The sequence below is a fragment of the Sander lucioperca genome, chromosome 5, assembly GCF_008315115.2.
Source record: "Sander lucioperca isolate FBNREF2018 chromosome 5, SLUC_FBN_1.2, whole genome shotgun sequence".
NCBI classification, from domain to species: Eukaryota; Metazoa; Chordata; class Actinopteri; order Perciformes; family Percidae; genus Sander; species Sander lucioperca.
Window position 1 is genome coordinate 41,746,304 of NC_050177.1, and position 14,271 is coordinate 41,760,574.

At 40.9% G+C, this 14,271-nt stretch overlaps 1 protein-coding gene across 4 annotated transcripts in view; it reads left to right on the top strand.

The window, feature by feature from the left end:
* The window catches only part of LOC116041155 (kinase suppressor of Ras 1-like), a 78,561-nt gene that overhangs the window by 11,494 nt on the left and 52,796 nt on the right, over positions 1 to 14,271 (top strand). For 3 of the 4 annotated variants that reach the window (XM_031287038.2, XM_031287036.2, XM_031287037.2), the window contains exon 2: positions 5,363 to 5,503. In XM_031287038.2, the coding sequence (XP_031142898.1) occupies positions 5,363 to 5,503 (141 nt within the window). Of the gene's footprint in view, positions 1 to 5,362; positions 5,504 to 9,988; positions 10,239 to 14,271 lie in introns of those variants that run through there. The other variant, XM_031287040.2, reaches the window with a different exon arrangement.

A 14,271-nucleotide genomic window follows, 5' to 3' on the forward strand; every position in this document is an offset into this window, starting at 1 on the left:
AAACTGTTGATGTATTTCAAACATTAAATTAGATAAATTATGAAGTCCTTAATTAATTGTGAATATAACAAGTATAATAGTTAACATATAACTATAATAGTTGTAAACATTTAAATGAGAGGCATGTTGCTTGCTTCTCTACATTTAGTTGTTTTTCATTGAATACCTTGTGTCTAGAGCAGGGGTGGCGAACCTGTGGCTCTTGAGCCGTATGCGGCTCTTTGCCTGCTCCTGTGAGGCTCTTACTGTGTGGCTGGGGGCTGTGTCATTGGTTGATTGTTGTTTTTAACTTTTCTGAAACATACAGTATTTCAGAAAGCCCCTTTAGTGACAAATGAGTGAGAGAGTTGCTTCGAGTGGCCACAACCGAGTTCAAGCAAGACCTGAAAAGGATTGTGGATAACAAAGACTGTCAGGTTTCCCACTGAGTCAATCTAAGTGAGAAAAAAAAACTATGAAAACTGCTATGTATTATGACTGTCATTAGATCTGGAAGACACTGTTGCTGTTGTAGTGTGGACGTGCATGTGTTGTGTGGCTTTTTGCTATGGTGCGGTTTTTTTTGTGGCTCTTTATACCTAACCTGTTGGCCACCCCTGGTCTAGAGCCACACTACGGTTATAGGTTGTATGATTATAGGGTGACAATGTTTCAAGTTGTTTATTGTCATATGCACAACAATTACAGTAAAGCATACATTGGCAATTAAACTATTTGATCTCAGGCTCTTAAGTCTAGTTAGAACCTAAGCAGCTACAAAATAGGAATATTCTCTCTTTCTCTTTCTCTTTCTCTCTCTCTCTCGCTCTCTCTCTCTCTCTCTCTCTCTCTCTCTCTCTCTCTCTCTCTCTCTCTCTCTCTCTCTCTCTCTCTCTGTCAATTCATTTTTTTCAATTCAATTAGCTTTATTGGCATGTTTCAATCATATTTTAGTATTTCTGCATTTTGCTGGAAAAAAGTTTGTGAATCGGTCCCAAGCTTGAAAATAATAATGTTTAGCCAGCCCCAGAACGGTGTTAGAGAACTCTGTTCAACATGTTGTTTAAACCATTGAAGTTCAGCATTTAGACTTTTCTTGTGCAGTAAGTGAGGTTTTGAGATGTTTATCTTATCCAGCAGCTAAAAGACAACTGCTAACGCTGTAAATGAAGCTCATTGAGACACAATGTCAAGGAGACCTGGACAATACACTGACGTCTTTTACAGCTGTTCAGAAAAACCACACGGCTGCTGTGAGAGAGCACGGAAAGCATCAGTGTCTGTTTAGAAGGGCCCTTTTTTTGGGCCAAGCCCTCATGTGACCACAGGGTTTCCATGGTGTCAGTCGCTATAGCAGTGACAGGCTGATGCTGCGGTGAGAAAACAATCTGTGTGTTCCCCCAGATGTAATGAAGAGTATTTATAGAGCAGACTGTCAGCTGGACAACAGATCACAGTGACCAGAGCTGAGAGTGACGTAAAGGCGCGTGTGTGTGTGTGCGTGTGTGTGTATAACGTGTGTATATATATATATATATATATATATATATATATATATATATATATATAAGTGGGGAAAGCATTCCAGATTTTTTTTTTTTTTTAAATTATGAAATCCACTTAAATGTATTATTCAAAGTATTAAAATCCAAAACGTTGAAACCACCACAACTTATTTTTCACTCTGAATATTATAATTAGGGATTATCGGGCCGTTTTTTTGCCTAATAACCGATAAAGTAAATTGAATAAAAAGGGGGCGCTACTTTGGCGCGGCTACAGCTCTGTGTCTGTCACTCTGCTACTATCTATCTATCTATCTGACTCTCTTTTAACGGGTATTATGTTGAAAGTTTCTAATTTATTAAATAATTGCTTAATTTAGCTTATTCACCGTATAAAAGTCCATACATACCCTTAAGTCCATACATACCCTTCTCATCTCTGTGCGTGTTGTAACTCTGTCTGACGCCCCCAGCGCTAGCTTAGCCTAGCACAGATCCTGGAGGTAACCGGTTCCAACTAGCCTACTGCTCCAAAATAAGTGACAAAATAACGCCAACATGTTCCTGTTTACATGTTGTGATTTTGTATAGTCACAGGGTGTACAAATAACAAGGTCACTATGCTTTTACTATCTAGTAATTGTCTAGTAATTACTCCAACTCTGATTGAACTCCAGGTGAACTCTCTGCTCCTCACCACAGGGCTTCAGGTGCTGCTAGCAAATCACTCCGCCCAAGTAGCAGAAGTAGCAGTGCTTCGCCTTTCTGAGAATATAGTTCCCAGTTTGTATGCGGTTAGAAGATGGCTGTGACTCATGTGACCTTGTTATTTGTACACGCTGTGACTATACAAATCACAACATGTAAATAGGAACATGTTGGCGTTATTTTGTCACTTATTGGGAGCAGTAGGCTAGTTGGAACCGGTTACCTTCAGGATCTGTGCTAACCAGGCTAGCAGTGGGTGCGTCAGACAGAGTTACAACACGCATGGAGATGAGAAGGGTATGTATCGACTTGTCTAACTCTGGGGGTTACGGTGAATAAGCTAAAGTCCCAATAAGTCGGCGTGTTCCTTTAAAGCATTTAAACCACGTTTTGTGTTGAAGTTTGTAACATTCCAAAATCTTAATTTTGACTTAAAGATTTTCATTTTCACTGTAAATGCATATCAGTTGCAAATATTGGTTGTTGGTTTCATTAACTACTAATAATCGGTATCGGTTTTGAAAAACCAATATCGGTTGATCCCTAATTATAATACAAATATAATAATAATACTTATATTATAATACTATATTCATATAATATTTTATCCAACTCCTTAGCTGTTGGGACATCAAGTGACAATGCCATATACTGTTCTAGATATTCCCTCTGTATTGACCACAGATGAAAATGTCTCGCATTGACCAAGAATTCAATTTTGTCCTACTCTTTTAGATAATAAATCTCTGTGGAGAAGCCTGAGGGTTCCGCTGCTATCACATGTGTTTATTATTTCATGAGTTGTCTGAGAAATCATTGCAGATTAGTGTGGAAGGATTCGACTAAATCGGAAATCTGCAGTGAAGTCTCCTCACTCTGCATTAAGGGACCTGCTAAAATATTTATTAAAGGGATACTTCACTGATTTAGCATTAAGCATTGTATCAGTAGAAACACTGTAGTATTTTTGAATGACCGTGCTTCCCTCCCTCATGTCCCCCTGAGACGAGAGATCTCTGTATTGTGGGTCTGGAAAAAAGCCTCTGATGACGCAAAAATTGTCGTTTTCCGTCATCGGAGGCATTTTTGCCGAGCCAAAATGAGCGGCAGCCATCTTGAATCCTTGCTTATTGGCTTCTCAGCAGAAGATTTCAGATAGATAGATAGATTTATTCATCCCGAAGGAAATTCAAGAACAACAATTATGTGCATTCAAACTACCGCACACGTGTACCACCGGGACACATTGGTACAGATCGGAGAATATGCAGGACACTTTATTACAGACGGAATACTCGACACACTACGCGAGATTCGCCCACCGGGTATGGAGACCAGCGGTGTTGCTCGATTCATCTGGCCGGTAAAGGGACATCATCAGCGGGGAACGTTTAAACGAGTGTGCAGGTGGAAAGCTAACGCTAGCCGGCCACCTGTTCCATCAATCCTACTTGCAAGTGTCCGCTCATTAGACAACAAACTGGACTACATCCAACTTCAACGAAACTCCCAACGCGAGTTCAGAGACTGCTGTGTTTTTGTTGTTGTGGAAACATTGCTGTATTGGACTATTTAGCTACCAGGCCGGCTGCTCTGTCACCGGGTAAGACTAGCTAGTGGAGGTGGGCTGTGTTAACACGGACTGCCTGGGGCAGAAATTTGGGTGCTTGTATCCAACTAACTGCTAACTGCTGGTGGAGTTTGTGACTGTTAAATGCTGACCATTCTACATTCCACGCAAATTTACAGCTGTGTTTATACTCGGTGTTTATAGCCCACCAAGCGCTAATGTGTTAGCTTATTATATTATATATATATTATATAATGTCATTTTCATATATTTTAATTGTGTAACCACTTGAGCCACGGTGAAACGTTGTTTCGCGTATATGGTTGAAAGGACAATAAAATACACTTAAGTTGAGTTGACTGTCTCACTGTCTGTCTGTAAACGGTAGGCGTGGCTTGGGAGTAGATGCTAAAGCAGCGAAGCAAGTGCATTCTGGGAATTGGTGTCTTACATCCACATGAGCCAAAAACACATTTTCTGGCTTGTCTTGGCCTAGAAGCCATCAATTTCTAATTTGTTTTTCACATATCCCTTTAAATATTATATTTGTGTAGCCTACATGTCAGTAAAGATAATGTTACTCTTAGTGCCATGATAGTCTAAATGTTGTCTAAACATTACAGGTTTCAAATGTTGGGGAATTTCAAAAAGTTGTATCAGGAATGATCAGGGTCAGTGTCAGAATAGCATCCATCAGCCTTCATAAGCGTACAAGCAGTTTCAATCCGGCTCCTGAGGCTGCGTCACACTTACAGTACTTTGACAGTTTGCACGACGGTTTAACAGCAGACTGGTGTGGACCACCAGTCAGGGGATTTCCTCACACTGAAGTCTCATTTCTCACTACTGCTTTACATATATACACTACACTTGACATTTATGGTTGATCCAACAAGCAGGGCAAGTCTTGTTTTGAAATGATGTGTCCTGCTAACTTGCCCTAACTTAAGTTAGTGTCTCACTCAGAGCTTGAAATTAAGACCTGAGCAATTAGGTGTACATATAGAGGCACTAAATGAACAAAATTAGGGATGGGCAATACATCGATACTGTATCGATATATTAGCCTAGATATCGTCTTAAATTCTGGATATTGTAATATGTGATATGACACAAGTGTGGTCTTTTCCTGGTTAAAGTCTACATTACAGTAAAGTGATGTAATTTTCTGAACTTTCCAGACTGACAGCTGTTATATTGTTTTGCCTTTTCCCACTCAGTCATTTAATCCACATTATTGATGATTATTTATCTAAACACTCATTGTGTTAATATTTTGTGAAATATTGGCCGATTGGTGGTGACGCACCAATCGGCAACCCTGCAATATCGCCGTGATATCGACATTGATGTTTTTGGTCAAAAATATTGTGATATTTTTTTTCCATATGGCCCAGCTCTAAACAGACTGCTATATGTGCAACACGAACAATTAGGGGATACATTTAGTATGTAACAACGCTGAAGTGTGTCTAATTTCTGTCAAGTAACTATACTCCTACTTGGGAGGACATTGTAGTGATGTTTCTGCTGGTGAACTGCTGGTTCCATGACACCTCAGTGTGTGAAGCAGTCTGTGTTGTGTTGGCCTCCCCTACAGGTGAAGCTGACCAACTACATGTGGACCCAGCTGCAGTGGAAGCAGAGGGTACCAGAGAGGGAGAGACCTGAAGCTCTGTGTGGATACCCGAGACTGGAGGACTGGCTCCTAACAGCTGACCTCACACCACAATTCATACAGGTGTGTGTGTGTGTGTGTGTGTGTGTGTGTGTGTGTGTGTGTGTGTGTGTGTTTTTGTGTGTGTGTGTGTGTTGTGTGTGTGTGCGTGCTTGTGTAGATTTGTTTTGCCTGTCTGCATTTTAGTGGAACAGTCTGTCCTTTATAAAGAAAACATATACATTAGCATTGACCCCCTCTTGCATATATTTAGTTTTACATTTAATATATAATATTTCAAAGCATTTAGAATATGAATATATTTGATTGAAATGTAACTGCAACTTTGCATTGTCACGTATTTATGGTGATTATAGATATCACAAAGGTTCTGATAGTGTTCTTGCAAAGGTGCCATGGTCCAAAGCAGCACCTTTGCCGCAGTAACTGTTGATTAATTTAAAGAAAGCATATTTAAGTATGTCTTGTTTCAAATCACAGGCCTTAAAAAGTGAGAAAGCAGTCCACCTTTCACCTTCTCTTCCTCTCTCTCCCTCCCTCAAACACACACACACACACACACACACACACACACACACACACACACACACACACACACACACACACACACACACACACCCCACAAAAACATGCATGCATCACTGCTGATGGCAAAGCAACCAGGCTGTCAATCTCACACTTTTGTACCCTCACTCGTGCACAAGATGTCATGATTAGAGGCCTTCACACCATTCAAAAACAGACCTGTGGAAATCCTACCCAGATTATTTCACCAAAAAGAGGACCTGATTAGAATAGACCCGAGGATAATTAGACCCGATCCATAATTTTTAACACTTCACTGAGTGTTAGATAAGACTCATATACATCACAATACTGCACTAATTACTCCAACTTCTATATACATTTTTACATTCTCCACTTAGAATTTTTTTTATCTTCATTTTTTAATATTAGTTATTGTATTCTATCCTATTTATTATTTCATGTATATTCTGTATGTGTGCTGTGTGTCTGATATTTTGCTGCTGTAGCACCGTAATTTCCCATTTTGGGGTCAATACAAATCTATCTATCTGTCTGTCTGTCTATCTATCTATCTAATGCAGTGGACACGAACAGGTCCCTACCAGATAAGAACATTAATACTGTCAGCAGCATCCACAGTTGAAAAGAGCAGCATGTGATTTTTTTCCTGTACTTAACAGTTCACATTCCCCTACTCACATCTCATTCACGCAACTGCACAGCTACAGGGAGTGCTTGCTTACACAGACTGGGATATTTTTGTCTGGGATCTGAACGATTCCTGCACTCTCCTTTGAGTACCTTAGCTATAGTGCGTAGTTTCTGTCTCCCCATGAGGAATTCTAAGTAATGACAACAATTCTGTCGGTGCATCCACATGATACAAGCCTTCGGTCATCGCACAGCACCCCCACCCCTCCTCCACACAGTTGCTAGAAGCCAAGGAGGACACGGAGGATTAAAAAAAATATGATGGACTCTTCAGAAGAGCTAATTATCTTCATTCGAGTTTCTGCGCGCAAAAGTAGCCAGACGCCACAATCTTCTGAACATAGCCATACTGAGAAATACAGAGAGAGTTGTGTGGAGCTAATAGTCTTAATTAGCTTTGTAGCAACGTTCATTAATATCAAAAAGTTACGCACTAAAGCTTTAAGTACTCTGATCACACTGCCATACTTGCACTTCTTAATGACAATAACTCTACTTATCAATGAATGTTAATAATACAAAGGAACTGCTTATCAGCGCACACACACACACACACACACACACACACACACACACACACACACACACACACACACACACACCCCATTAACATCAATGGGGAGACAGTTTGACAGGTTGACAGTTTAAAATGCCTTGAGCTCACACTGGACAATAAACCCAGTTTGGACTCACACACCACTGACACAAACATTGCCAGCATACACTCTCTGCCATTCACAAACTCAAGGCACTCTGTTGCCCCCCCACCTTCTGTTACTGCTTTACAAAAGTCCACAATACTCTACTACTCACTGTTTTCTCCCCACGTCTCCAAAAAGAACAAGTTGTTACACACACTGCTTCCAAAACCATTGGTCTGCCAACCCCCCAAACAACACATCACTTGTATGGCACTCACCATTGCCCATGACCCCAGTTTTATCCCCTCTGTCATAGCGGTCTGTTTTCTGTACAAATGCATTTATGTTGTATGTAAATGTATTTTTGCTCTGGAGGCACATATGGTGCAAACTCTGGAAACAAATATTCCCCTTTTCGGACAATGAAATCCATCCATCCACCCATCCTCTGGTTGGTTCACCTTCTCCCACTTTTTTTTCTGTCCTCAAGATATTTACAAGTCCAAGTCGTTTTAACTGGATAGACAGGGCTTGTTTGGACCAAAAACATTTTTATCTTCAAAGATTTAGGGAGGAGCATTTCCTGGATTCAAAAAGACTTTGGATAAGGATACATGTTAAGAAATGGAAAGAAAACTCAAAGGATCTCTCTTTGAATAATTAAAAGGCCTTCGTTGTAATGGGATAGTTGTGTTAGACCTAAAAACAAACTCTATTCCACAAAAGGGGGATTTTTCACATGACATGATGTGTGGCCTGGGTGTACATATTTAAAATCACCAGTAGATGGTGGTGTTTCACCCTCTATATTCATCAAAGCTGAATTAAAGAGCAACATAGTGAATGCAAACAATAGCAATGGTTACAGAGCACAAAAACAAAAAAAGCAGTGAAATCTAGGTCCTCGTTTAGGCCTGGGTGTTTAGAATGTCTTCCTGTTGATTAAGTTTCCTTTGTCTCTACCTATTGTATGGAAGATGGGTTGTGGTCAATGCAAAAGGCTTGTAGTGTGTATGGGTCACTGTTATACAAGTGTCCAGATAGTGTCTAGCCGTAGGGTAGTTTACAATCCCTGTGCCAATGGCATATTTGTGTCCTGCCAGCCTGTTCTGCAAACGTCTTTTTGTTCTTCCAGTGGCGACATTCTAGCCTGTACATTACAAAGGACGTTTTACAGTTTATGAAATGAATAATGGTGAAGTCCTTCTGGGACGTAAAAGGCAAGTCCAGGTTTCCAGGGTGGAGAACAGGTCAGGTGAATTCCGGGAAGGAGCAGGTCCGTCAGAGAGAGACAGTAGGCCGGCTAGCAGCGGGGTCCAGTGGTGGTGGTTCTGGTTCGGTGTATGGCAGGAGTGGCACGGTAGCAGGAGTCAGGTTCCAATGGCAGTGTGGCAGTATTGTCTATGATCTGACGCAGAGTGAAGGAATGAATGACCCTGACTACCGCACACCAGACTCCTCTGCTGCAATTAGGACAGACAGAGGGAGGGAGAGAGGAGAGAACAGAGAAGCTACCTAGGGGCAGCGGGCCTAACAAGTTTATCTTGTAGAGTAGAGCATCTCCTGAGACTGATTAGTGGGGGTTCAGGAAAGGTCTGACTCAGGCTGCGTCCGAAATTCCACACTAACATGCTATTTAATAACTAAAACAGTATGTGATATTTTGTCCGAAACCTTAGTATAAAACCAATAGTACGCGAATTGCATACTATTTCCTGTAAAATATTACAGTACGCAATACTGGACACTACGCCGGCATAAATATCCCACAATGCAATGTGGTAGTAACGACAACGTTCATAACAGACAAATGGACAGAAACCTAACTCTAATTCACATTTATACATATTTAAACAACTGTTGGTCTAGTTATTCCCCTCTTACAGTAATTTAAGCGTTATCTGGCGATGCCGCTAGAGCTGAGGTCTGCAGGGGTTATCATGGTTATGTGTTTCCAACAGCAAGGAAGCTCTCAGGAAGTGACTTTGAAAATTACAGCTCAGTGCGTTCGAAAAGATAAACACTACTGTTTATTTACACAAAAGTATGTTGAACGATAGTATACATGTTGAGTATGTAGTACAAAGAAGGAGATTTTAGACGCAACCTGAGTGTTTCGTCACTCTCAATAATACCCCATTTCCCAGTTCTTGGCATTTTGGAATCGGTTCTAATTTGGAGCCAGGTTTCGGTTCCCAAACCTAATGGTTTTTGAGGAGTCATTCCTGTCCACAATGAGTTTGAGTTATTTCCAGCTTGTAGTATGCATTCTGACATCTTTGACTACAATGAATTTAGCTACATTTCCAGTATGAAAGCAGTCCCTAATCCAAACCAGGATAGAATGTATGGAACAAGGACATGTAGCAGTTGAATCTGACCAAGATTTCCCATGCAATTTAACTTGTAGTATTTCATTGAATCTTACATTCTCAGGCCTAGATGGCCTGACTGTTATGTTGACAGTAGTGTTGGTTGGACAGAGTCCTGCAGTGTTTGGAAAAGCAGCAGCCATACCGCTTTTTGTGATGAGCACTCACCCAAACTAGAATGTGTTGAGTCAGCTGCTCTGCAAGCCTCTGTCCCTCCCCAGTGTGCTATTTATACACACCCAAACCAGCCTCTGCACATACCAACACACACACACACACACGCACGCACGCACGCACACACACACACACACACCACACACACACACGCAGCTAGGCAGACTTGAAAGCGCCTTGTAAACAATAGTGAAGACAAACACTGGAGGCAGGGACAGAGTCGTGCCTCAGGCTGACTCAGTTTTTTTCCTGACACTGTGTTGAGGAGGAAATGACAGGTGGGCTCAGACGCACAGCAGCACAGAGACGCTCAGGCTGACGGGAGCAGCTAGGCTTTCACCAACCTCACAGAATCACATGTAGGACACTGAGGTAAGACTATCAGTCAACTTTGAATTGAACTTTTTACGATTGCACTTTTCTTTGGATGCATACTTATTTTACCCTAGCGCCGACAGACCTTACACCAAACGAACTTTCAAGCGATTCCACTGTCGCAGACAAATTTCCAATATGGGAATGAAATCGTGAGAGTCCTACTAGAGTTGGGGTGCTCCCGTCGTTTCAAAAAACTAGTCTAATAAAACTAGTCGATCTTTTTCCCGTCTGGACGTTCCGACAAAATCAAACTTGTTTGATATTAGCCTAAGTTTGAAGTCTTGGTAAATCTTCTAGTCTGTGACTTATAACTCAGTGACATTATGCCAGATTGTCTTTAGATGTGAGATGGTGTCAGACTTTAGTCTTTTCAGAGTTGTCTAGTGTATGGTAGGCATTAGGGGGGTGAAAAACTAAGTCCCAAGGAGGGGAGTTTATTGTTGCTCTGAGAAAAGTGCCTTGTTTTTGTGTGGTCCTTTGGTAAATACACCATATACTAGTAAGGTAGTTCCCATATAAAGAGGTGGATCATTTAAAACCAGTGGTTCTCTTCCATTGTCACCATGCAAACCTCAGTCCATCTGTGTACTTGGCTTCTATGTGTAATTGCATGTGTCCACCATAGTGGCATTGTTCTGTTTCACCACTAGTTCAGTGTGATATATGTGTTGTTTTGCATGGTTGACACGTGCTTTATGTATTATAGGCTTCTGAGTTGCATGCCGGTTGTTACAGTGCCTCAGTCTGTGGAACATCTGGCCATGTCCTAAACAACATTACAATATCAAGATTGAAATTACTAATGCAGTTCTTTTTACTGTACTATACTCTATATTATATTATTGGATCATTATTATTGATTGATTAATGTGTCTCTGAGCGCTGCCAAAACGCTTCTGACCTACACTCAAAACTGAACATGAACACATCCTGTGTAGACACACACAGAGCAATGAAGCTGCTGCTCTGCTAACGTGCTGCTCTACGCTACGCCTGTAACGCTCACTGGCTCAGATCTTCCAACCCTTCTCAGATTTTTGAATGAAATTAATGAAAATTTTATATTTCAAGCACTGGAACGCGTTTTTATCCGTAGCCATAGTGGCAACTCTCAGACAGCTTGAGAGGAGATTTAACTTTCAGACGGCTGGCGCTGCAATTTCAGACAGGAGAACCAATCAAAAGCATCAGAATAGCATCAAACCAAGCCTGGGTAGCACACATATACAGAGACTCAGTCCTTGATGCAGTGTTCGCGGGTTGGGTTCCGAACCTGCGGCCCTTTGCTGCATGTCATTCCCTCTCTCTCTCTCCCCTTTCGTGTCTTAGCTGTCCTATCTAATAGAGGCCTAACAGGACAAAAAAAAAATAATAAAAGGAAAAAAAAGAAAAAAGAATAGCATCACACTTTACTAAACGGCTGTAGCTGGAAATGGCAAAAGAAGACATTGTGCGCATGAAAAACGTGCAAATCAACAAAATGAATGTTATTCAACATATAGCCTAGCTTTTTACAGAAAATATTCCAATGTTACCCCCAATGTTATCATGCATATGTCCTATACAACACTCTTGCACAGAACAGGCAAGAATCCAGAAGCACAACTTTTAAACAACCCTAAAGGTTTATTTACTCCATTATTACCGGCAGAGACACCAGACCCTTCTCAGTTGTAACTGAGAGTGGGTCTAGGGAACGTTCATTCACAGCCCATTTCCAAAGGGACCAACAGACGCCGCTCAAATGCCCCTGGTCAACCAATCAGACCAACGATCCGGGTGACGTAGCAACGACAGCGGCATCAATGGGTTGCTGCGCTTCGGTGGCCATCTTGTGGAATGTAAACAAAAAGCTGCTTGCCGTCGCCACGCTATCGTCATCGTGTAAAGCCTGCCTCAACGGTTGGGATTGGTACCTCAATTTGGAAAAATTGGAAATGGGCTTGAATGGGCTCTTGGCCAGACTGACTTGCAGAGCAAATCTCAAATTTGCCGGAAGTTCGTCAGGGTTTTCCCAGGCTAGGCAGAGACAAGACCAGAAGGCAAACTTAACCAACAGGGATCAGGCAGGGAATCAGAGTTTCAGACATGCAGGATCAGGGATCAGGTTTGAATGCTGGAGAGTTAACGGAATGCTAAAGAAAATCTGGCAACTGAGTAATGAAAGTGGGCTGCTATAGACTACTGAAGCAATCAGGGAAATGTAAGTAGGTAAGCTAGGAGCAGGTGGTAGCAGGTAGTGGAGCTGGTGGGAAAGAGGCTGGGTCTGAAATGAAAAGACAGTGAAATGGAAAACCAGGCCGAATAGTGGAGGATCAGGGAGGATTCCTGACAACGCCTCCTGTGTAGACACATAGTTACTTTCCATCACTCAACCCAAAGCAGTTCCCTCTCTATTACAGCTGATTTTACATTTCCAACACTAACACAACCTTTCTTAAATTGTTGTACTAAGTTATGTGCAGTGTTGGGAAGGTTACTTTGGAAATGTCATAGGTTAGGGTTAGTGATTACAAGTTACCCTATTTAAAATGTAATAGTATTGTTACAATTTGAATTACCATATTAAAGCAATGTAACTTATTACATTTAATTACTTTTTGAATACTTTTTAAATTTCTAATGAATGTTTAAACCTTACAGCAGTACTCAACACTGACAACTGTCAAACTCCTTTTTAAAGTCCTTCATCACATTAATTATTTAATTCTGAAGAACAGCCACCACAAAGTCAGACTTAACTGGATATGCACCAAGCTAAATATGGTGCCAAAATACTTTCAATACACATTAGAAGCTAGGTGTATCACACGGAAGCATGTCTTCCGTACTTTATTTAATATGACTGCAAGCAATTACTGTGCGCTAACTTACCTGCAGATGTTTCCTGAGGTTGGACATTAATATTTACAACGTCGATAGCATTCTGAATGCTGGCAAACATTCTTTGCATTCATGTTCGAACCCTTCTCAGATTTTTGTATTAAATGTTTTTGGCCATAGCCATAGTGGCAACTCTCAGACAGCTTGAGAGGAGATTTCTGCAATTTCAGTCAGGGAACCAATCGAAAGCATCAGAATAGCAGCACACTTTACTAAACGGCTGTGGCTGGAAATGGCAAAAGAAGACATTGTGCGCATGAAAAACATGCAAAGCAACAAAATGAATGTTATTCAACATATAGCCTAGCTTTTTACAGAAAATATTCAGCTGTAACCCCCAATTTAATCATGGAAATTATCTTCCCAGTAACTGTAACGGATTAGAGTTACCTTTATTTTGTAATAAAATTACGTAACGCCGTTACATGTAACTAATTAGTCCCCAACACTGGTTATGTGTAGCAGTGGTGGAAAAAGTATTCAGATCTTTTACTTAAGCAAAAGTACTAATACCACTGTAAAAATACTCTGTTACAAGTAAAAGTCCTGCATTGAAAATGTTAGTGAAGTAAAAGTACTCATAGTACTCAATCCTCACATTTTAGAAAGTGGAAAGGATCCAAACAGTTGTGTGTTTAATGGTCTAATCATCTCAGCTGGACTTGTTGCCCTTATATTGTTGGCTAGTTTAATTTATAATAAAACATCAGATTTGATAAACTACATGTGTTTTGTGTGCAAAAATCTTAATGTGCAAAGTAACTAGTAACTAAAGCTGTCAGATGAATGTGGTGGAGTAAAAAGTAGAATATTTCTCTCTGAAATGTAGTGGAGTAGAAGTAGAAAGTGGCATGAAAAGAAAAGACTTAAGTAAAGTACAAGTACCTCAATATTTGACCTTTATGACAGTACTTGAGTAAATGTGCTTAGTTACATTCCACCACTGACTCAGAGGTATTGGTAGAGGGAACAACAGTATAGTTGATGTGTCAGTGGTCTCCGTTTCCCTGGTCCCCGGTAGCCCTCGCTGTCCTGACCAGCAACAGTAGTCATTGTGTGAACCGTGTCTCACTTCACACTGTGAGGAACTCTGCAGGAATGCTTGGTCACTGAGCAAAATAAGTTTATAATAGGTGACAGCGGT